This window comes from Pholcus phalangioides, unplaced genomic scaffold, assembly GCF_987345545.1.
Source record: "Pholcus phalangioides strain wild (caught in Gottingen) unplaced genomic scaffold, Ppha-v1.0 ptg000003l_1, whole genome shotgun sequence".
Classification (NCBI taxonomy): Eukaryota; Metazoa; Arthropoda; class Arachnida; order Araneae; family Pholcidae; genus Pholcus; species Pholcus phalangioides.
This window is the reverse complement of record NW_028301596.1, coordinates 5,366,382-5,390,374: the sequence shown is the minus strand read 5'-3', so window position 1 is coordinate 5,390,374 and position 23,993 is coordinate 5,366,382. Positions and strand designations below refer to the sequence as shown.

General features: G+C 35.7%; 1 protein-coding gene across 2 annotated transcripts in view; it reads left to right on the top strand.

Moving 5' to 3' along the window:
- LOC149087949 (katanin p80 WD40 repeat-containing subunit B1-like) overlaps positions 1 to 23,993 on the top strand; it is a 64,866-nt gene that overhangs the window by 26,559 nt on the left and 14,314 nt on the right. For both annotated transcript variants that reach the window (XM_089242860.1, XM_089242868.1), the window contains exons 3-11: positions 16,019 to 16,136; positions 17,216 to 17,316; positions 18,097 to 18,138; positions 19,598 to 19,681; positions 20,536 to 20,651; positions 20,782 to 20,853; positions 21,582 to 21,732; positions 22,049 to 22,173; positions 23,052 to 23,099. In XM_089242860.1, the coding sequence (XP_089098986.1) occupies positions 16,019 to 16,136; positions 17,216 to 17,316; positions 18,097 to 18,138; positions 19,598 to 19,681; positions 20,536 to 20,651; positions 20,782 to 20,853; positions 21,582 to 21,732; positions 22,049 to 22,173; positions 23,052 to 23,099 (857 nt within the window). The remainder of the gene's footprint in view (positions 1 to 16,018; positions 16,137 to 17,215; positions 17,317 to 18,096; positions 18,139 to 19,597; positions 19,682 to 20,535; positions 20,652 to 20,781; positions 20,854 to 21,581; positions 21,733 to 22,048; positions 22,174 to 23,051; positions 23,100 to 23,993) is intronic.

The window sequence follows — 23,993 nt, the reverse complement described above, 5'->3', positions numbered from 1 at the left end:
AGGAACTTCATATACTCGTAGTTCCGAAACGCGTATAGCCGTGTTCATTTTGGAATTCTGGGATATCCAACGTCGATTATTCAATTCCATCATATCTGCTCGATTTTTGTCTCGTCCGCATTGTTTGTCAAGTTTTTATTTTAAAATTTTCTCAGTTTTTTACATCCTTGTTTATGCGCAATATAAATTGTCGTAAAATTGAACTTGCGAGCTTTAAATATACAAAAGAAGCTCGGGTGCGCTTTTAACTATTCCATGCAGCGGTTATTGGACTGTGTTGCTTGATACAGCGGTCGGTGACCAGTAGATTGAGGCTTATACGTGTATTTTGGTCGATTTGAAACCAATACACCAGAGCTGGACAAATCGCCAAAAATTCTAGGTGGCAAAAAAAATTTTCCGGAAGAAAAAGTTCCAAACTAATGCTTCTTTTCACTTTTTCAGGGCATAGTTGCCCTCTTTCATGTTGGGAAATATGCTGCTATAAATTCCAAAAATTTTGTGCTGCTCTCAGCCTTTTAGTAGTACATTAAATTTAGTAACTCTCAGCGAATTTAGTAACTGCAGAAAGAAAATTTTATGCGCCAATACCAATTTTTTAGTCTCCGTGGCGACCTGACTACTGGCGTTTGTCCTGCCCTGCAAAAAACATTGAATGGATACGGTAAATGTTATTTCGTAAGAGAATATGTTGTATATGTGTCTTGTTTTTAATGTTTCTGTTCATGTCGTATGTTTTATATATTTTATTCATTAATTATCATGTAAATTTTCAATCATCCGTACAGGCATCACAGCCTCTGGATGATAAATATGTTTTACAAAACTAATATTAAATCTCTGTATGTTGAAAATGAATAAATGTGATTTGATTTGAAGTTGGGGGGAAAACAGCATTTAATGCGAGTAAAAGGTTCATCCGCAGTTAGTGCTTCTCCCCCCCCCCCCAAATTTCCTTCATTTTTCGAATTAGAATATCTCCGTAAGTATTGCACTTAGAAACGTGAGTTTTTTTTGCCTCAGACGAGAAAGGGCAGCAACTTTCTAATTCGGTTTTTGAATACACCGGAGCTGTATAAAAAGTTAATTTCTTTATTTTTTCATGTATGGTACCCTCAAACAAATTTTGCCGTTTTATGTAACTGCACGACATTTTAAAACTTTTTGTAAGTCAACGGTTACAGAGATATTCCGTTGGCAAATAATTTGGAACAGACTATATATTGGAGTCGATCTTTGGTAAATGGTGGAGTCAAAAGTAGCTTGCCAGTTAACTCACCGTATTTTAAATACAGGGGGTTTGTGACTATCTAATGAGCAGAATTATTTCTTAATTCTAGATAGGGTTAACTGAACTGTTTCAATGCTAAAACTGATTTTCATACCGTTATGAATATTGTGGGGATGAATGAATTGATCTCCCTTGTGTTTTAAATGAGGTCCTCAGATACTCGATGGTAAGTCGTACTTGCTTTTGGCGTGCGAATTATTCCTATCTTAAGAATCGACAGGTGGCACATGTGATGCTTTCATCTCTGGATGTGGTGTGTGATGGCCATGGTCCGCACTTACTTGATGAGGACCCTTAGGCTGGATCTTTAGTGGGCGCCAAGCCAGACTTTTCACAGGCGAATTTGTAGCTTGAAAAAAAACAAAAGATTTCAATTGTCTCGGGCCCTGTGAGCCCTGCCCTTGGGCGGATATGGTGATGGCTACTCGTTTCATTACTTACTGATTTCATGATGAGACGAAATAATGCAAAGCGTGCATTTCGTAACTTCAGTACATACTGATTTTCGTCATTTCAAACTCGTTATTCGGCCTGATTAAAATCATTCTTATATATTGATTTCTTTTTTCTCACTCAAATACGAGTTTAAATCGAAATGTCTCCACTATGCTGATTAAATGAAATATGAACTTTAGTGTCGATGGACTCGTGCAGTTCCACTTCCCATGAAACGTGAACAATGTGATTTTTTCTTTTCTCACTGCTTTCCAATGAAAATTATTCCGGAATGAAAGGTAGAGAATTTTTTTTCCCCTCTGGTTTACAGTGATGGCGACTTGTATGATTGATGCTGTGTGGAATGAAAGAACGAAATTTGGTCACAAAGGAGATATTTAGCGTAATTATGTCGTTTGACACGCTTCCGTGGATTCGGCTCGCCGTATTTCAGGGCTTGACGACAAGTTATGCGCCGTAAAACGTCAAAAAGGATCGTCTTTTCTCCTGCGGCTATTGGTCTGTTTGCATGATAAAGACCTGATAAAAGGTTTCTTCTTTCTGCGTGCATTAATATAATTTACGCGCGTGTTTGAATACGATATATCGTCATGTGGCGAAATCTTGTAATTTAGTTTTTCCACTTGTTGACCTTTCTGCGCCTCCTCATGTAAGCAATGTTTCAAGAACACGTATGCACCTGTACCCGTAAGCGTGGGTTCGATTCTTGAGTAATCGAAACAATATTTCTTCCCTGGTTTCTGTAGGTTTTAGCGTATCAGTTTGAAAACAGGTTGGTAAAACTCAAGTTTTCCAATTGGAACATTGTATAATCCTCTTGCTCGTGTTAAAATAACTTTTTTTAACCGACTTTAAATCTCATCCCAGTTTCATTGACAGGTCGAACACGAAACGGTGTGAATTAATCGGAGTATAAATAAGTATTGGCAGTGCATCTATAAGAGCCAAATAGCCTTTTGATGGCTTGCGCTGCGTGACGAGGTTTTCACTACGTGACGTGAAAAATAGGAAAGTCGTCTTGACAATAGCCCCCGCTATGCAATCTTTTTTCCCTTCTCCTCATCGAGTGAGACGTTGACCTCTCGATAGAATTTACTTCGCATTGAAATACGAAAAGAACAAATTCAAATATGCATTTAGACAATAGCGAGGAACGCAACTATAAGAGTGATAAGAAGGGCAGTGTGGTCATTCGCTAGCTTTATATACATCCGTGTTATAGGTGTTTCGCTTCCATAAATTTTTTCGGCTTCACAACCATTATTCCATCTGGTCTGGTAACGACAATCAGTTGAGGAAGTGAACAGCGCTGAGAGACAATGCACGTTTGCGTCTCGACGTGCATAGATTCACCTGCCACTGATGCTACTGCCATTTCCGCGCACGACTACATAGTTCTAACTCTATAAAGGAAACTCTATAACTCTATAGGGAAATCTACAAATTTCGTCGCTTATCTGTGATTGCCTTTTTGTATGCGCAAAGATCTGAAAGTTTTTGTTTAAGAAATAGGTTGAATGAATATTCTTGTTTTCCTAATTCTTCTAAAGCAGCGATCTCGACTTTGAATCGGGGAGCCTTTTTTGGTAAAAAAATTTCTACAGAGGAGCCCCGTAGGCCTATTTTTTATGTATTCGTCAAAGATACGGATTCATTTTTCTTATTTAAAAATACATTTACTGTTTTTCTTCGAGCGGCCGCGTAATACTTGTTGAGAACCACCGTTTCTTTATGCGGAGTGTTTCCTCGGAAGTGTCCCGAAAGGAATGAGTTCTCTACGGTTGATACTAAAAGCTAAATAAAATATGAAAACTTGGCAGTAAGTGATTTCGGCACCTCCTTAAAATAAATGATTGGAAATTAAAAATCCCGTCTTAACACAAAAAGATAACAAAAAAAGACACAACCTATTCCCCGCATTAACCGCCATGCCGCCAAACTTGGGGGACACTAGATTTTTGAATGTTGGGGTTAGGTCCGTTCCCGGCATGGCGGGGAAGACATTAGGTGGCGAGGTTTGATCACACACACACAGTAAGCATTCAGCCAATTCGATAGATTTTTAGAATAAAAAAATTTACGAATTTTCCAGAATCTGTGCGACTCGAACTTTTCGGCATGCTGGTCTCCCTCGTGGTATGCCGGCTAATTCAGGGGAATACACAATTGGTGAAATTTGCTCTATTCCTTAGGGGCCATTCAAGTATTACGTAAGCAGATTTTCGGCCATTTTTAACGCCCCCCCCCCTTGTCAGCAAAATTTCGTCAGCAGCTTAGAATATTTCATATCTTCAAAAAGGGGTAGTTGGTGACGCAAGCAACCTTCAACTCCCCCTTCCCCTCTTGTCAGCAAATCCGGAACCCCCCCCCCCTCGATGCTGACGTAATACTTTAATGACCCCTTATTATTTTATATCGAAAAAAGGAATTGAATGAAAATTCGACAAGATATTAGTCATTGCAATTCTTGATTTTTGCGATTTTTCCAAAATGCTAGAACACTAAATCTCAATAAAATTTAATCACTGATATGTCGGCGAATTTTCATCCAAATAGAGTAAATTTCTTCCAATACAAGAAAGACGGACGCATAACTTATTAATTGTAGGTTTATTTTTTGATTGGAGGCCGTATAAAATGTTCGTTTCTCTCAATTTTCAAGGGATTCGACTATCGCAGAACAAACAAATTAGCTCTTCCCCTTTGCTGAATATTTTTTATGTTTTACTCAGGGCCGAACTAGGATTTTTGCCGCCCGGGGCAAACATTATTTTGGCGCCCCCACAACTTTAAAATTCGATAACTGTTCTTTGTCCCCCACCTTAAACTGCTGCCCCTAAATATTTTCCGGCCCAGATTTTACTTATTCTTTTTGCTTAATCCTGAGTAAGAAAAAAAAAAATTTTTCTGGTTATGATTAAAAAATCACCGACTGCAAAATATTTTTTTTATCATTATGTACAGTATTCTGAAGTATCCCTCAGCGTTCTATGGATCTTTTTTTGCTTTATATGCAGAGTTTCTCTTTTCCGTCATGAAATCCGTTTTGGCACCGTCATGAACCAGTTTTTTTATACAAGATATACGGAAGACTGGATGTTGTTTTTATAGCCAACATGATTTGAACGAATAAATCGGTACTCAAAAGAAAAGAGTTTGGGGGGGGGGGGGGGGAAGGAAATAGAGATTTTTTTTCTTAAGGTGAATTGTGGGAAGAATGCATTTTTCGTTGCAAATTACGATTTCCCTCTTTTTCTCTCTTCATTTCTCGTTTGCGGCGGTGAGAGATTCAAAATTGTTCGTCGAGTCAATAAATGTGGTAGACGTAATTCAAATCGAGCTCGTATGGAGATTTTTTTTTATGATGGGATTATTTCCTTCGAGTGGCCATTGACCAGTAATTATGTATGTTCTTTCCTCGCAAGATTTTCGGCGGTGCGTTCCAATATTGCCAACAAAAGCACCATTTCCCCGTAATTTTATTTTCGTATCTATAATATTCTCTTCTTTTTTTTTAATGATGTATTATTTCCCCTCTCTCAAAGCTATACAAAATGTGCCGTGATGCGTTCTCTGCCGGCTTGTCCATTATGGCGGGTAAAAAAAAATGTGGGTCGCCACTGGAAGAGGGTCAGACCTTTCTCTCTTTGTGGTCTTTTTTTTCCGGTTTGAGGTCAGTTGACTGCGTGCGGAGCTTTATATTAATTGATCGAAGCACCAGATATATATTTTTTCCCTTCTATAGGTTTATATGTGAGGCTGGTTGGGCCTTGTTGATTGTAGTCGTACCAGTACCTACTTACAAACATCCATGCATATTCACAACGAGACTGGTTTACAGAGACTAGCTTTTGTTGTTTGACGTCTTACAAATTAAACCTTAGCATCTCAATTTACCAATCTTTTTCTTCATTCATTGATTTCTGTTTTAAATAAACCTTTCATTGTTCAATTTGAAACAGTGCTGTATTTCACCATGTCTTTTAATTTTTTATATATTGACGCCGCTCGGTCGCGTTGATTTTTAAGAGTAGAACCGCGTTTTAGCGAATAGTTTCATGTGTTTATAATTCTGATCATCTTGACCCGGATTCAAAAATCTTCTATTTAATGAATGAAACGCCCAGTCTGGCTTGATTCATCCAGGGTTGAACTTTGTTGATTTTTTACTATTTCATGTACAACATGCACCGCAAAAAACAACCGTATGCGCCGTTATAATTAATACAGATTAATGAATTTTGTTTAATAAAAACTATTTTTGATTGAAAGTACAGTGGAACTTCGGTTAACGAACTTAATACGTTCTGCCAACGTGCTCGTTATACGAATAGCTCGTTATTCGAATCAAACTTCCCTGTAGGAAATAGTAGAAACTCGGATAATCCGTTCCACAATTATTCATTCACATAAAAATGACTAATAAAAACGGCATTCAATCAATAATTAAACACAATAATAATATATAATACAATTAAATATACTTAATATAAATAACGTTGTAAATAAACATACAATACGATAATGTTTACAAATATGATTGACAATCAACTTACTCTAAACGACGAGAGAGGGGACTATCATTTAGGAGGATTTACAGACCTTGTTTGCAAACTTATTCTTTTTTGCATGACTTTCAAAAAGAGCCTTATCTAATGACACTTGCTTTTGCCTCCTTTTTAGGATTTCTAGGAAATGGGAAATTGCAGTGTTCGTTGGACAGATTCATTGCTCTCGCACTGCTACAGCTTTATTTGAGTCGTTCTTTTCTACAGAGTTTTGCACAGATTCCCACATTCTACACATTTCTAATCTCATTTTATGTGAGGGACATCTCCTTACTTTTCCCTTCCTCAGATGAGATACCGTCCATAAACTCTTCCTGGTGCGTGCGAAAGAGATACATCACTTCATCTACCGTCAACTCCTAGACATTTCTCACCGCTAGTTCTTTAATGCCATCCTCGTGCACCCCAGTCCATGGTCTTCCCCAAGCACACTTCTCTTCGACAAGTAGTGGCTTCTGTTCATAGCTACCCCTTCACGTCACGTTCAATAATGCAAATCGGCCCACAGTTTTCTCCAAGCAGAATTTAAAAAAAAAAAAATAACTTTAAGTACACATACGCATGGCTACAATGCTACATCTAGTTTCGTATCGTAAATATTCACTCGCACGTGTGTTAAGGCACGCTTACTGGAGACTAAGGGAGAATATTATCCGCAATTCCATAAGGCGAAAGCAAAAAATCATCAGCTCAGTTGTGATAACGTGAAAATAAATGAATATGAAATGAAATACAAAGAGCAAACTATTTGCTCGTAATGCGAATCATCGCTCGTTAACAGTCAAAATTTGTTCAACATCTTTGCTCGTTAACCGAAGTTCCACTGTACTGTATTTCTGTGTAATTTCATGTCGGCTTTTTTGCGGCATACGTGTCTGATCACTTCGGATTCCCGTAAAACACATCTATTATTATACATCTAATATTCATTTACAGTATATAAATTTCAGCTGATTTTTGTCAAATTTTTATCGTCGTCTTTTTAGAAGTAATGATGCAAACCATATACTGTATTCTTGAAGTTGTGCTCATCTTGTTTATTAGCCAACCACTGTTTTCTCTCCGATAAGAGATGTTTTTGTTCGTGTTTTCCAAAAAAACCGATCGTGCCAAAATCCTCATCAAGTAATAGTAGCATGGATTTGCATATCAATACGCCAGTGAGATAATCATGTTCGTATATTATTATCAATGGTTTGACCGTAATCCCGTGGCGTATGTGGATTTATTCATTTCCATTCCCATGATAAAATCTTTTAATGCTGAAATATACTTGATGCGTTTTCGTTGCGTAACCGATTGACGGATCGCCATGCATTTGATGAGAAAATTATTGTGAGAGTTTACTTTGATCGTATGATTGTTTCATATTGCGCGTTTGTGCATCCGCTTTTTTTTCCAAATAATCCGTCTTTTTTTTTTTTTTTTTTTACGGGGAGTAAGGAGTAAGTAGAAACATGGCTCTCCCGTCACACACGCACACGCACTGCATCAAAAAGTTAACGAGATGAATCGCTTTCCTCTTCAAAGTTTTGTAGTGGGTTATTAAATGTCAGTCAACTTTTGGTTTTGGCGTTACACAGTTTTCATAAATATTGTTTGTGGTCTTTCTTCGCCAGTCTGAGCAGAATATAGACAGATAAAACTTTGATAACACTTAATTGTCAATAAAATTTTCAATCAATCATGCACATTAAACATTTTGTTTAATAAGTGTGAGATCTTAGGTAGAATTAAATCTTTTGTCTATTGATATACCATGAATGTCCTTCCTGAATCATGTATGCAGTGTTCGCATTGTTCTTTCATGAGTCAGTTTGACGGCGGTCATCTAGATGAAAGCACGTGTTAGCACATATTTATGAAGTTGATACTGTGCAATTAATAAGAACCCCCTTCTCAAACATTTGATGTATGTAGGTAATTATCTAGTTTTTCCTAAACTTTTTTCTCCGCACATTTTACCTCACACAATCTTAGTCGCCAATTATAAATATAAAAAATCGTATACTGCAACCGCGAGAAGTCGTCGCACTTATTCATTAATTGGCATTCGTAATTAAGTAGCTTCGATAACGATCGTGTCGTGCATAATGAGGATGATGTGTATCCGCTGAAGAATTTTATCTCGTGCAAGTGGGTGAAATCTCCGAAGGTTATTTAACAGAATAATTGTGACATTGAATGGATGCTTCGTGAGAAATCTACTGCTGAGCATGCATGCAGAGGCGTGTGCGCGATTGTCTCCCACCCCTTTTTTTGTGTCCAGTCGCCGCCATGCCGTCTGTCATCATGCATGAGCATGCAAATGTGAGAGAGAGAAATATTCGCGAATGTTCAATAAAAGTTTCATATAGTCGGTTACAAATTATCACCCGTGGCTTTTTATTGCGAAAAAATGATTTCGCAAGTTTTTTTTTAGAGAAGTAGCTCAATGTCACAATTAGCACCGAATACCGTATTCTCCTGCGTTTAATCCACGGTGGCGCATAATCCGCATGCGAAATTTGAAGAAAGAAAGAAAAAATAACGTACACTAATAATAAAATTTATTTACGAAACAATAGCATTATTTACACAAAACAAAATTTACAAAATTTCAATCAAAGACCTTCAAATTCAGACTCACCAGAATACTCATCATGCTGATACCATCATTTTCTGCAGATTGTCCGCAGCGGTAGGTAATCCGCATTTTTTAATGTTTAACAGATAATTCGCGGATTGTACAGGAAAGTACAGTAAATAAATATTTAAAATTCACCATCCTGTTCTAAGCATTAGGCATGGTTTTCTTTTCTCCTTCACCAAAATATCAAGTTGAATAGCTAGCTTGGTTTAAGTTATGATAAACGGCGTCTGATTGACACGTGAATCGCGGATTCAGATTTGCTGAAAGGATTACACACACACACACACAAAGTCCTGCAGGTCATAGTGAATGAATGTCTGTGTCCCTTGTCTAATGTGAATTATGCGTTTGTCTTTTGTGATATGTTGTATTATTGTGAGCATTTTCAAAACTAAAAAAAATATCCCCTCACCAAAAATAAAAATTAACCTCAAAAGGGTAAGAATGTATCGTACATATACTATGAAAAATGTGACGTTAATGTGAAGACGAATTCGATACGATTGGCCTACTGTTCGTATATTTTTTATGGGGAATGAAATGAATTGCATTGGTATTTTTAAATCAGTAGATCTCATTTCCGAAAGAAATTTGAGGCTCTGAAGTGCATTAGAGTTCATTAGATACTGCTTTTTTTCGTGTTTCATTAACTTTTTGTCTCTTCCCTTGTGTTAATGATGTACGTGACTCGAGTAACGTGTGTATTTTCTTTACATTTTGAATACTTGGCCAACCAACCAACCCCTTTTTTTCCTGCTGGGGGCCATTGAAGTTGCATCCTGTGCGCGTGGTCACACTTTACCGACTCGAGAATCTCAACTTTCATCAGCGTCTTATGAAAGCGCTTCAAGTGAAATAATCCGGGATCGCGCGTTTTGCTAATATCGCTAACTCCCAACAAGAAAGATGATCAAGGCCGTGGTGGAAATGAAGAATCAGTCATGCGAATGGTGCGATGCGATGAAGTTCCGTCGAATCTTGTTGTTCCACGGATTGCATTGATTTGATGAGCGACGCAGCGTTTTGTGTTCGATGAATTCTTTCTCTTTTTTTGAAATAGAAGAGCGGTGGGGCGTGAAAGTGGGAACCACGCTTTCTTGAACCGTCTCAAAAGGAAAAATAATTATTTTTATGAGGACAACCTTGATCAATCTTCTAGTATATTGTGTACATGGACCCCCACCACCACCATCTTCCGTACGACCCACTGAACCATTCAAGAACTTTACGCTTATTTCTTTTTTTTTTAGCTCTTGAATCATTTTTGAGTTTTCTAAAAAAAATTTTTCCTAAACAAAAGTTCCGAGAAGTGGTCGAAGAGAAATAACAAATGGCAGGAAGTTGGAGAATATTTGCGTGGTGTCTTTGACCTTCCATATATGTTCTGTGTGCAAAGTGAAAAAGTTGTAGAATAAAATTATTTCATTATGAGATTCAAAAAGTTAATTAGAAAGATTCATAACTTTCATGAAAATCCGGTGTTGCCATTTCATGGTATTATTTAAAGTATGCGATGCATATTGCGTAGAGTAGTACTGCTGAATTCAACATGATTTTTATAAACATACGTGATTTTTTTTTTTTGTGGAACATTCTGTTACGGTCGTTTTTACTTGCATCGAAGGAACTTTTTTTTCCATGCATAAATCTCGATGTCCCTCACTTTTCAATGCTTTTTATCTGGAGGTTTCTTTATTTGTTTACTCAAAAATATATATGTATTCCGAAGGCTGGTTCACCTTGATGTAACCATAATTGGTATCCACGATACATAATAATGAGATAGTTATTAAAATTCCATTCCAGAGATTAGGAAACGCGAAGATAAATGTCTGGAATTAAGAAAAGTCTTGTCAGAATTGCCGAAGAGCACCTGTCTTAAGTGAAGAACTTAGAGAAATCGGTGTTTCTCGCCCACATAAACTTTGATGGGACTGTCCTTTTCTTTTGGGGTCGGTGCGTGTAAGTACTTGTCTGTTGGCATATAAACGTCGTTCCTACCTTCTTTGCCGCTCCTGTTCTGTAATTTGCTCAGTTATGTCATCTCCGTGTGGTTTCTGGATCTTTGCCAACTTGATGCGGTTTACCTTGATTGCCCTTATACGCGATCGAAATAGGGCTAGTTTATAATTTGGCTTTTAACTTTTTTTTTAATCCAGGCTGCCATAAACACGGTACACTTTTAGAGTCTTTTTTTATGAGCTGTTATTAAGAAAAGGTGATACTGAGTTTTTTGGGATGAGTTCTCAATGATGAAGAGAACTGTATAAAGATATGTGGGAATGTTTTCATTCGCAGAAAAGCTATCCTTTCTTCTGTTTTGAAGCAGATTTTGTCAAGGCCGCGTTTACCTAGTTTCGCGAGCGGACTTCCATTAAGCACTTAGTTATCCATGTAAGGAAGTGCCATTGAATTTTTTTCCCCTCTTCCTGCAGCTATTTCATATTAATCGTCTGTCCCACAAGGCCTCTAAAGTGCTTATTTGTTTCGGATATATTTCTGTGTGGTACTGATTATGATATTTATAAAAAAAAAAAAGCGTTGTATTTTTTATTTAAATAACTGCTCTAAAACATTTCGTTTGGTGTTTGAGTGGGTGCAACTATGCAATATTTCAATGTGTTTTTGAATGAATTTTTTTTGCATGAAGTGTACAAAATATTATCAAAAGTTCATATGAATTAAGTGAATGATCGTAATTTATATAAAATTTTTGTTATACGTAAACGGTTTGTCGATTCTATTTAAACAAGAAAACATTCGTCTATCGGTATTAATTATATAGCGTTAGAATAGATTCAAATTGTGTTCCAAATCAAAGTACAAAATACACACCAACGTTTTTGAACCTGTGATCTTCTGGCAGACTTGAAAACTTAATTCTAATTTAGTTGAAATTATTCAACCAATACAATTTTATAGCTATACCCACAAAGTTTGAAATTAAAAATCGGATCCACAGAAGTCCGTCTAAATGTTTTGGACATTTTGCTGGTCCTTGGGTCTAAAAAGGTTGAGAAACGCTGTATTGCATGGTCCAGAAATGGCCTTACATGACCAGTACGCATTGATTACAGTAATGTTCGATTTTTATGTGGCTGCTCAGTCTTGTTTAGTAAGAGGGTTCGATCCCCACCGTCGCCACAGTGGTGGTCGGCTGAAGTTTGTTTTCTGTGGTTCCCAACTTCGAGGAGCAAATGCGAGCCGATCTCCCGGTTAAAAAGTCTCGCCACAAAGAGCAACATGCCCACAAACAGTACAAGTATTCAGTCATCAAAATTCACTTATATCAACTCATCATACTCTGAAACATCAGCACTGAAAAATCAGACACAACACTAAATGTGTACGCACTCAGAGTTTTGGGTACACACACTTCCGGCACATCTCACTAGGCAGTTAATTGCCCATGGCGATAGACTTGAGTTTGAAAGAAAGAATGTCTTGTAAACCCATTGTACATAGGTTGAAGCTCTCGAATTTTTATCCGAATCCTTCTTGAATTCATCGCGAACATTTTTAGTAGGTTGTGTGATTTTTCTTCACAACCTTCTTTAGCACTGAATCAATATTCTGCTTAAATTTCCCGAGCAATTTCCACAACGGTAACTAATCCAATAACATCTCCTCCCCTAAGTTTCCTCACATTTCAAGTTTTACCAGAGACTGTTGTACACGTGTTTAGATCATTTTATCGCAATTTTTCTGAGTTGTAACTGTAATTGAGGAGCTTATTTTCAAAAAGGAACATTTCCCACTTTTTTCCGAAATGCACTTTTTAACTGTTTATGAATCAGATTATGCAACCAGGATTATTCAAACAAATGTTTTTGGTAGAAATTACAATGTTAAAGTTAGTCGTTTCTATCAAATATCATAACATATCCTTTTCATACACTTCGGTATGTTTCATCTCTCGATAACGGACACCCATGAGACCGAAAATTTTGTCCGCTAACGAGGAATGTCCGTTAACGGATAGTATGATGCACATCGAGTCCATCGATGTAATTCGAAATTGTGTCGGTCAGTGGAGGTGTCCGTTATGGGAGGTTCCACTGTAGAGTGATCGTGTTTCTTATGTTAATGACGAGAGGGCAGTAAGGGTTAGTTAAAACCTTATGGAATCAACAGGTGGCGTAGAAATTTCCAATTTTTCAGGTTTGACTAGCTCAAATTTTAATCAAAGGGTAACATTTCCATTAATTTTCTTTCAAAACGGGACATTTTCAAAATTCAAGTGTGGATAACTCCCTTTTATGTTGATCAAGAACAGTAATATATTAAACTATTCTTATATCACTCCCTTATGTCACCTGTAGGGCTATTTTCGACTTTTGTAAAGCAGTCATATGCCGGAAAAAACCAATTTTTTTCTGTAAATTTATCAAAAATAAAAATTTTCTCTTTTGAATATAAGCTCCTCAAGTATCTGCAGATATAACTGCTACGTGACGTCAGTTGCAGGATTTCCTGTTCCGCATGTTGTGCTCGGAAATTTTTATCGCAAAGTGCACCAACAATACCGTTCGTATGGTAAATTTTTTTCGTTTGCATCACATCTGAAAGGAGCGCGATTCATGACATATTGACGTGCCTTTGACATATTCTTCGTTTAACCAGTCGAGATGCTGTTGATTTCTGGCACGTTCTAATCGGCAACCTAGTTTATCTCCGATTCACATGAAGCCATCGACTGGTCTGGGTTAAAATTCCGGCCAGGGCATGAATCTCTTTGTATCGCCATTCTGAATCGATCTTCAATAATAGGTTCCGTTCCAGTTATTATCTCATCAAACTGCGTAGTAAAATGACTGGTATGACAATGTTTAAATGAAACTGCTTCATTAATCACACCATACAAGTTAGTGCTTTCAATATAAGAAGTGTTTTTTTTTTGTCATTTTTATATTCATTATTTATTCATTTATATCCATATGAAGGTTCGTTGACCTACTGATCTCAAATCAAACATCAACAGCTCGTAGTGACCATTGAATGTTTGCAAACACAAACCAGTGAAAACATTGGGAGAGAAAGAAAAAACTTGATGCTCAGCTATTGTTTTTTTCGATGTGCGTCTTTCTTTACTATCTCTGTTTTAGTTACTGTGCGCTTGTCTAAACAACGTTGATGGGCCTCGAAATCGTGCGTTGCCCCAAACCATAATGATAGCTCGTTCATTTGAATATAAAAATCATGTTAAGTCTGTCTGTTGGATATCGTCTATCACTTGCAAGTAGTAATTAGCTGGGCGTGTAGCATTGTCCTCGTTTGCATCCAACATCGCTTTCGCTGTCCTCGCTTTTCTTTTCCACTTTTCATGCAGCCGATGACTCCTGTCAATGCTCTTGCTCCAATTCTGAGGAAATTTCTGAAGCGAATTCTCTCATCCGTCGTCAGTCCTTCAAGGTCCTTCGGGTTCTTGACCTTCATGGGTCGTTTGGCTGTTGCGTCTCGTTGTTGTTATTTTTTCTTGGAAGCTTTTGTGAATACACACAAAAGTCTTAGATTTGATGAGCTGACTTGTTCGCATCGCAACCACAATCGCGACCTCTCGATGTCGCACCTCATTATCTACGGTTCAAGCCAGCAGATTTGGGATTTCGGGCTACGTACTTAAAAGCAAATGCATCCATATAGCCTCGTCGTTATCTTTCACGTCTTCTTTGATACTCAGAAATGTATTTATCTTGTACAATGGGGATTGTGGAATTCAAGAGTTTGATACGCTAATCTTGAGAGCTTCGGGAAACTCAGTTTATTATGCATAACGATTCGAGTAGTGATAAGCTGATTTTTGTTTGGAACTAAATAGTTTTGTAGTATCCAATTAACGACGTTCGAATTAGTATTTCATCAGTTGATTTCATATATGATCGCACATTAGTTTTTGTTTTTTTAATAACGTATATTGGGCGTTTTTATTTAAAAATTAAACGTTAATAGTATTGAGCTGCTGATTGATTTACGTGTTTTCTTTGGCTGTTTTATAAAAAAACATGCAACAAAAATAAATAAAATTTATTTTCGACGCAAAAATTTTCAAGCTGAATAATTTTTTCTAAAATAGCAACCAAAATGACACATGAGGTCATATAATACCGAATTCCAAGTAGCTGTCCTTGTTCCCTCGCGTGAATACGATCTTTTTTTTCCCCGTGATTGTATTTCTCCCTCCCTGCAGAGCGACCTATACGCTTGTGGTGCATAAATAACTTTTTTTTTTCCTTTGGACACTTTCAAAATTCAAATTTTTTTCTCACCAAAAAACCCTTGTGTCTCCTCTTCATAGTTGAATCCTCCAAAGCTCTTGACAATTCATCATAAAAAATTGCACTCCGGTTTTTAAATGTGCAGATGCATTTTTTCCCCATGGCACTCCAATGGAAAAAGATCAGCTGCAACTTTACTGGTTCTTCGAATCGAATAGAAATACAAAAAGAAAACCCACAATAGGCATAGAATCCAATGAGATAGTTGAAAATTTAAAAATGCCCCTACCTAATAATGATTACGGTTTTCACCCTTAAATATACAATTATACAACCTCAAAAACTATGGTAAGAAATTGTTAATTATATCGTGAAATTATGTTATTCCTACTGTATTCACAAAACTGGCAGCAAAAAATTACACCACAGCTGGTAATTGTCACAAACCAAAACTAAAACTGATTTTTTTTTTTTTCTTTTTGAAGCACTGGATTTAAATTCTGTAAATAATTTGATCCATCTTGTCTCTTCCTTTGATGGGCTTGGAAATTTCAATTATATATTTTCTATTCCTATAATCTCAATAAAAACCATGCTTACAAGATTGTCTCACCCTCGTAGTTCAGACCTCTGATAATTTATATACTAAGTCAATAAACTCTTGATTTCTTAGCACTAATCAGAATTGTTCAGAATCAGAATTCCAATTACGTTTCTGATAACTTTATTGTATTTGCTTTATACTTATACTTGATGCACTCTTAATTTTTTCCCCCATGTGTTATATCATGTATTGCTGTGATTGTGTCTATTTATTGGGAATCCAACACATTTTTCTCTTTTTTTGTCCATGCAGAGCTTGACAGGGCATACTACAGCTGTAGAATGTGTTCGATTTGATCCGCGAGAAGTGTTGGTTTGTGCAGGTTCCACCGCTGGAGCATTAAAAATTTGGGACTTGGAAGCTGTCAAAAGTAAGTAGAAATATTTTATTCATAATACAATACACACATGACCACACTATTTCATTTCATATGAATTTTTTTCTGTCGATGGGCATAGTTTTTTTTTCCCAGGAAATTCAATTTTTTTCATAAAAGATATAAATACTCTACTGATATAGTTTGGGGGTGGTCCGGATTGATATACCTAACAAATGATCCTCTTTAGTTTCGTAAGTTTGAAATCAGCTTTGTCTATTGTCAAAATCTTTCTCTGCCATAGGTACTACTTCTGCTCTCAAAAGGAAGACAATGTGATGTGCCTACCCAATATATGGGTAGTGCAAAAGATTTCCACTATAAGCCATCAGCCCACAAACATTTAGGTGTGATTGTCAAGGCTGTTTTGAATCTCTTACAATTTGTACACCTTGTCTGATTAGCTTCCATAGGTTGGAAATGAGTGTAATGCAGTGAAAACAAAATCAAAGCAATTTCCTTTTGTATTCAAGTTTTTAAACATCGACTACTGTGTGGCTTATATAGCTCATGTGAATTGCATCATTTCATTCCACATACTACTATCTCACATGTGAGCCTATACAACTGAAAACTGTACAGAGAAAAAAAGGGTTAGTCTATCAGAAGGATTATTCTTTCTTATAGTAGTAGTCAAAGGATTAATGAGATTTTCCACTCACATACTTTCAATAGTTTTTTAAATGTTATATATACTACACAGGGCTTGACAAATCCCAATTGCTAGGTTGCCATTGCAATTTAAAAGTATGATATGGAAACTAAGATTTTGTTTGTGATTCTTTACTAAATTTGAAAGTACACAAAATATTTACAGCATATATATCTTCCAACAAAGAAAGACCTCAACAAATCCTCAAAAAGCTTTATAAAACCATTTATCTCAAGGCAATTAATTAATGACTCCTTAGAAATTCAGCTGGGGCCTAATTTTTTAATTATTTTTTCAGTTTTTCAAGCCCTGTATTACACATTCGATACTTTTTGTGTATTTATAATGATCAGTATATATATATATATTTACTTATTTAATGTTTGTATTTTGTCATTTCCTTCTGCCCTCTTTCATGCAGTCATGAGGACACTTACTGGTCACAAAGGTGGTGTACGTTGTTTGGACTTTCATCCATATGGTGACTTCATTGCATCTGGGTCACTGGATAATAATATAAAGGTAAAGAGCCATGCTTGTATTGAAAAACATTGTTACAAACTGCTTTCTATTTCCAAGTTTTGTAAATGTTGGCTGGCGTTTGATAATTATCAAACAATGATTATATAAAAATTATCAAATTAATTATAATTAATCAACTTGTATTAATCATTCCCATTGCTTAATTCATGTTGTTTTATTTCCTCTCATTTTTAATGTTAAACACTAATTTTATGACTTTTGAATTTCATTGTTCACTTCACTTGAATAATTAGTAAAAATTTCAAATTTATGTTGAATCGTCTATAGCAGTGCTTCTCAACCTATGGCCGATGAAGATAGGATAGGTTGTCTGTAAGCAGATTTTAAAATTTAATTCTAGCAAAACGAAAATTATCCAATTGTTTGACTAATATTAATGACATTAACATAGGTTAAAATAAAAATAAAGCTCGCAATAAATTAGTGGTCCATCAAATTATCTCTAAAATTTTATTGGTCCTTGGGTTCAGAAAGGTTGAGAAACTCTGGTTTATAGTATATAACAAACATTACACAGAAAAGAAACAAGCTTCACATTAGGTTCACAACACGGACACGCACATTCAAATGTGCCAGTTTATTAGAAGTTCCACAGAGGAATATGGAAGAGGTACATGTGTGGTTTAGTAGTAGTATATTTTAGCTAATTCATGTTGATTTGAACTTTTTTTCGTAAAGATATTCATTATTTGATATTCATTATTCAAGATATTCATTTTTTGTCAAGGATAATCATTTTTATTTCTTCATTCCCCATAGCTGTGGGACATAAGGAAAAAAGGATGTATATATACTTACAAGGTAAGGCTCTTCTGTAATTCACATAATAAATACCCAAATATTGTCAACTTATAGCTAAGCAAATAACACTGTAAAATTTGCTAGTTGTTGTTGTTGGTTTTTTTTTTTTTTTTTTCCCATATCAGCAAAACAGCTTTCTATATAAAATAATTTGGTTGTTGGTGTATTTCTAAAAATAAGTATTCAATATCATTATATTGTTATTGAAACCAAAATGGTTTTCACCTGCATTAGTTATTTTAGTTTTTACTGTTATATAATCTGCAGAAGGAAGTTTGATTTACTGTGTTGAATTCAATATCTTGTGGTTTTTGAAATTAAGGCTTTTTTTCAACAAAAACTTATTAATTTATTCATACAAAATTTTCCTATACATCAAGTATTTTTTTATCTATGTTTTTTATGCATATATTTTAGCTTTATCTTGTTAGTTAAGTTGTATAGCTCAAAAGGTGAATTTCATTTTTTGCATTCAGAAAGCATTGAACAAAGAAGGTTAAGGTGTATTACTTTTGACTAGGGCTGTAGCTTGCCTTCTCAACGCCCGGGGCAGACTTTGTTTTTGGGTCCCCCCCCCCCCCTGAAAAATTTATCATGCAAAATAAGTATATTTTTGTACCCCCCCCCCCCCCCCATTCTGCTCAGAGCCCAGGGACAGTGCTCCGGTTGCCCTAGCCTAATTATGGTAAGGTGCCAGAGTCTTATACCTTAGCCTGGAAGATAAGGACCCTTCGTAGTCCTATAAACTTTCACTGCCTCATAGGTCTTGTCAGATTTTTGGAGAAGAACGTTCACCATATGCACGACAAAACAGAGGAGCACGTGAACCAAGAAGAGGGACTGACCTGATGTATGTGCCATCAAGGGAGTGCAGCGGTCAGGTGAGACAGTACGATTTGTGGCCAAGACCAAGAGGAGTTACTGACGTCGTGTACCCACCCTCGTGAGAGAGCAGCAGCCAGGCGAGGATATACAACTTGCGGCCTAGATGACTGCGGACCTACAACTACTGAAGACCGATACCAACAATCGAACTGATATGTGGAAGCTGGACAATTAGATTATTTACAATCATTCGACTAACTGACGATGGCCAGATTCTTATGGAAGGGACTATTTGCTATCATCTTATAATCTTACTTAAAATTTTGATTGCCTATTGGTGTTTGTTTTGATTTTAACCACCTGTTACATGATTTTAGATTGGCAATCGTCTTTATATATATATATATTTTTTTTTTCAATTCGTCTGAGGCGACAATGTTTTGTTGTTTATAATAAAACTTTCTGGATACACCCATCCTACGGGAATGCTTCGATATCTCTCTGAGATGGGAAGCGGGGTTTGTCCGGTTTTCAAAGGTCAAAGCCTAGTTATGAGTCTTTTCTTGACATAAGTAGAAAATTTGAAAGAGTTAAATTTTTGTTTTGATGCTTATGAACCTTTTTTTTTTTTCAGGGCCATAACAAAGCAGTTAACACATTAAAATTTAGCCCAGATGGTAAATGGGTCGCCACTGGTGGAGATGATGGTTCTGTCAAGGTGAGTTCACATACACACATGTTATATATATTCCAACTTGTACTTCAATTCACTCCTGGGTGTGTGCCAGACTGCCGCCTGGCAGTCGAGAGGTTAGGAAACTAGCTTCTCACTGTGCAGGTCTGGGTTCAAATCCTGATTCGGCATGGATGTCTACAAACGTAACATTAACAAATTCTCTGGATGGATCATGCTGATCCCTTGGGAATATGTGATCATGTTATTTATTAAAAATAGAAAATATGTAGCAGTATAGTACACATACCTTGATATAATGTCCATTTTTACAGGGCCCTACAGTGTAATTAATTTTTAAAAAAGCTTTCATAGAAAAACCTAAGAAAAGCCTTAAAAATTAGGCTTTCTTATTAAGTCATCCTGCTTATGAAATTGTTTTTACTTAGCCCCAGGGTTAATGTTATGCAGAGTTCTGACAACTGATCTGGCTTGATACTTTTAAAATCAAATATCTTCAGTCTTATCATGAAATCAAATATCTTTACTTATTCTTTATAAAAAGTAAAAGTTGATAGTATATGCCTGGATTAGCCTGAAGAACGGCCTTTTTTTTTTTTTTTTTGCTGCATTCCTTGTTTCTCTTTTTCTTGCATTTCTTCCCGATTTAAAATCATGAGATTAAGGTTTAAATTTAAGTTTCATTAGATTTCAAACATTCAGTACTGAATATTAGTGCTTTTACTTTAGTAACTAAAATTTATTTGCTGAAAAAAAAATTATGAAATTTGAAAAATCATGGTAGTACCATAGGTATAATTCAGAAACCTTTAAATATATGCTATTTTATTTGCAGTTTTATTCATTTTTTTCAATCATGTTATACTCGTAATCCACAGCTATGGGACCTTAGTGCCGGAAAGCTTCTGACTGAATTCTCCGACCATATTGCCTCTGTTTCTGATGTTGAGTTCCATCCTAATGAGTTCCTTTTAGCTAGTGGTAGTGCTGATAGGTAAGTGCTGTATTCTCGTGTTATTGACCATTTCCCCCCCCCCCCCACCCAAATCTATTAAATATACCGGTTGAATATGATTGTAGTTTTATTTAGTTTATTCTTTTATATGAAGTATTAATTTTTTTAGGACTGTCAAGTTTTGGGATCTAGAATCATTACAGCTTGTTTGTTCAACTGATGTAGAGACTGTTCCTGTAAGGTAGGGAATTCTTATATTTTAATCGAAAAATTTTCAAGACATTTGATTGAATCATATTTGTTTTTGTGTTTTCTTTCATCTAATATAAGAAATGGTTGTCCTGAATATTTTTTATACAATTTGTTTGAAAGATAATTTATCCCTCTCCTTTTCTCAAATGAAAAAAAGAAAAGACTGTCTTGTATCTTCTCTCGCAAATCCTGTAAAATCTTACATTGTATTGGTATCTACTCACTACCTTTGAGTGGTTCTATCACATACTTTGAGGAACCTATCCTGGGCTATAAAAAAGGGGGTTTTTTTTCATTGAGAGACTTTTGTGCAGTTATGATGTGTTGGAGAATGAAATGTATCAATGAGGCAAATTTGTGTCTTACCCAAAACAGAACGTGAAAAAACTGGCATACGTCACAGAACAATTACTGCTGCTGCAGAACAATCTTTGTAAGAATTTTAATAAAAGAACTCATCTGTGTAGAAAATATATTATGGAACTTTTTACTGAAAAAATTTTTATTCAGCTGAGGGCTCATTGCAGAACAAAGCATTCTGCCTTGCCGGTGTCTCAAATTTCAATAATTAAGTATGACATTACCTTATGACATTCCTTACATCAAGTGATTGATGTAAGGAAAGAAAGTCTTTGAAGTCTGAAATTCATGATTTTTTGATTTTTGGTCTGCTTATAAGTTCTCATATACTCACCCCCCTCCCCCTCTTTTTTTCAGGTGCTTGAGTTTTCACATGTCAGGTACTTGTTTATTTGGAGGTTGTAATGATGTTTTGAAAGTTTATGGTTGGGAGCCAAGCTGTACATATGATTCTGTTTTGTGTGGTTGGGGAAAAGTTGCAGATATGACTCTGGTTCAAAACCAATTGGTACATGATTTAATTTTTTTTATTTTCTTGTTTTTCCTTCATTTATTCATTGTTCTTTTTTTCTATCCTTCCATTGTTAGTTTTTTCAAATATGAATAGGTAACTAAATGGATGTACTTCAGAATTATAAAATTTGAAGCGAAACTTTTTTACTGTGATTTAGAAAGTTAGAAAATGTGAAACAATATTCTGTACATTTACTGTCTGTTATGTAAATTTATCGTAAATGATTTGTAGATAAGGTATCTCTGAAAAATTTTTTAGCACTATCTCACCATCTAACAATGTGCCAATTTATTTATAATGCAAATTATAGGTGGCTTGCAGTTCTTCAATGAATAGCGTGTCTGTGCATGTTGTTCAGATTAGCACTTTATGTCCATTTCGATGTCCTGATGAAAATGGGGGAGAAGCCTTGATATCTCCCCAAAGTTCAAAAACGTAAGTTGTTTTTTTTTCCATGTGAATTATTTAACTTATTCTCGAAAAAAAAATTCTCTGGAAAAAATGTAATTTCTATATTCAAGGAATATTCAATTTACTATGTGCAAACTTCTTGCATGCTCATATACAAAGATTGATTGACCTTAAGCACATTGAGTTATTTCTACTCATAGCCTTTATGGTTGATTAACAAAAATACTTGGCATTGCTTTCCAAAAGTGGTTACTGCACAGAATATAGTTGTTAGAATGTTCATTAGCATACAGTAGTTCAAATTTTTGGCTTCACTGGTTCAGATCAGTGTGATAATGGAAATCGTGAAAGTTCACCTTCAAGTGGTTATATTGTAATCATGTTTTCTGTCATTTCACCTTCAAACTTGCCCATATGGAGAAGACACCACGTGCCCCCATCCCCAAAATCTCTTACAAACACGTTGCCTCCTTTTATATTCCCCCTTTTTTTGTTGGGTTTCTGTCCTTGAAATAGGGTTTCTCACCTACTTAAATGTTTGGAGAAAGTGTTTAATTTTAAAATAAAAATTTTGAAGTATGTTATCATTTAGGTCCTGTCCTGTTTGATGTACCATGAAGAGTTTCTTGAAGATTGGTCATAAATTGTAAATTTGTGTTGAGAACTTGCACACAGATAGAAAATCAGAAATATATGCCGATTAATTAGCCTCCACCATGTCTTAGGAGGACTTTTCCTGATTTATTTTGTTTAGGGAAATACAGAATTTTGTCATTCGATGAACACTCGAAGTTTATTATTTCTCATACTTTTTTTTGTCTTGGTGTTCTGTGCATGTTTTTGTGTTTATCGTGTGTGTGTTTATAAAAAATTAAATAATAATACAACAAATATTTTTATAGCTCCCACATCCGTAAAAACTTCATTAGAGAATCAAGTAAAACTGTCAGGTGGGTACTAGACATATATTAGTTATATATCTTTCCTAACATAATGACACATTACAATCAAATTATTTACATATCTGAAAGGAATTTCTTAAAATTACTGTGTGCATGATTTACCAAATAAGCGTGCAATAATCCCTAACTTAAGGACCATCAAAATAACAGAAAATTCAAAACCCCGTGTATATTTTTTTTCCAGGGTGGGCTTATCACCTCGTTAAAAAAAATAGAGAAAACGTATATATTTCTGATATAAAACTTAAAATGAAAAATAATCAAAACCTTAAATCTTTCCCCCCTTGTAATTTTTTTCTGCTGGCACCCTATGGCAAAGTTTTCCTTATTGGTCTATGCCTGCATCTTGGGTCAAGAAGGCAAGGGTGTACAACCCTTTCAGTCTATTGATAAGATATGCGCAGGCTCGTAACCAGGCTGGGAGGAAACCAGTACCCCGAGCCGAGTGCCCTCTCCAAAACAAAATGCACTCCTTAGAAATGTTAAGTTTCTTGTTTGAAGTAATCTGCAAGTTGTGAGAGGGAACAAATGCTTTTCTTGAGCATAATTCTTTTAAGGGGGGGGGGGGAAGAGAAAAGTCACACTATGACCCTTGATATGTGAGATAACTACAACTGGCAGAGGTCCGGGGCTGGACAAATCTCAAAAAATTTGCTAGCCCAGTTGGGCATGTGATTGAAAATAATACAGTAGACTTGGTAAATTGACACCCCAAAAGTACCGACAAACACGACAACTTAGCTGGGTTAAATTTTTGTCAGATCATTTTCATGTACGTAATTATATACATTTGAACAATTCCATTAAATAAAATGATAATTCTCATTAATCTTAATTTGGGGTTGTTTCATAATAGAATCAAAACATATTAAAAAAATTTAC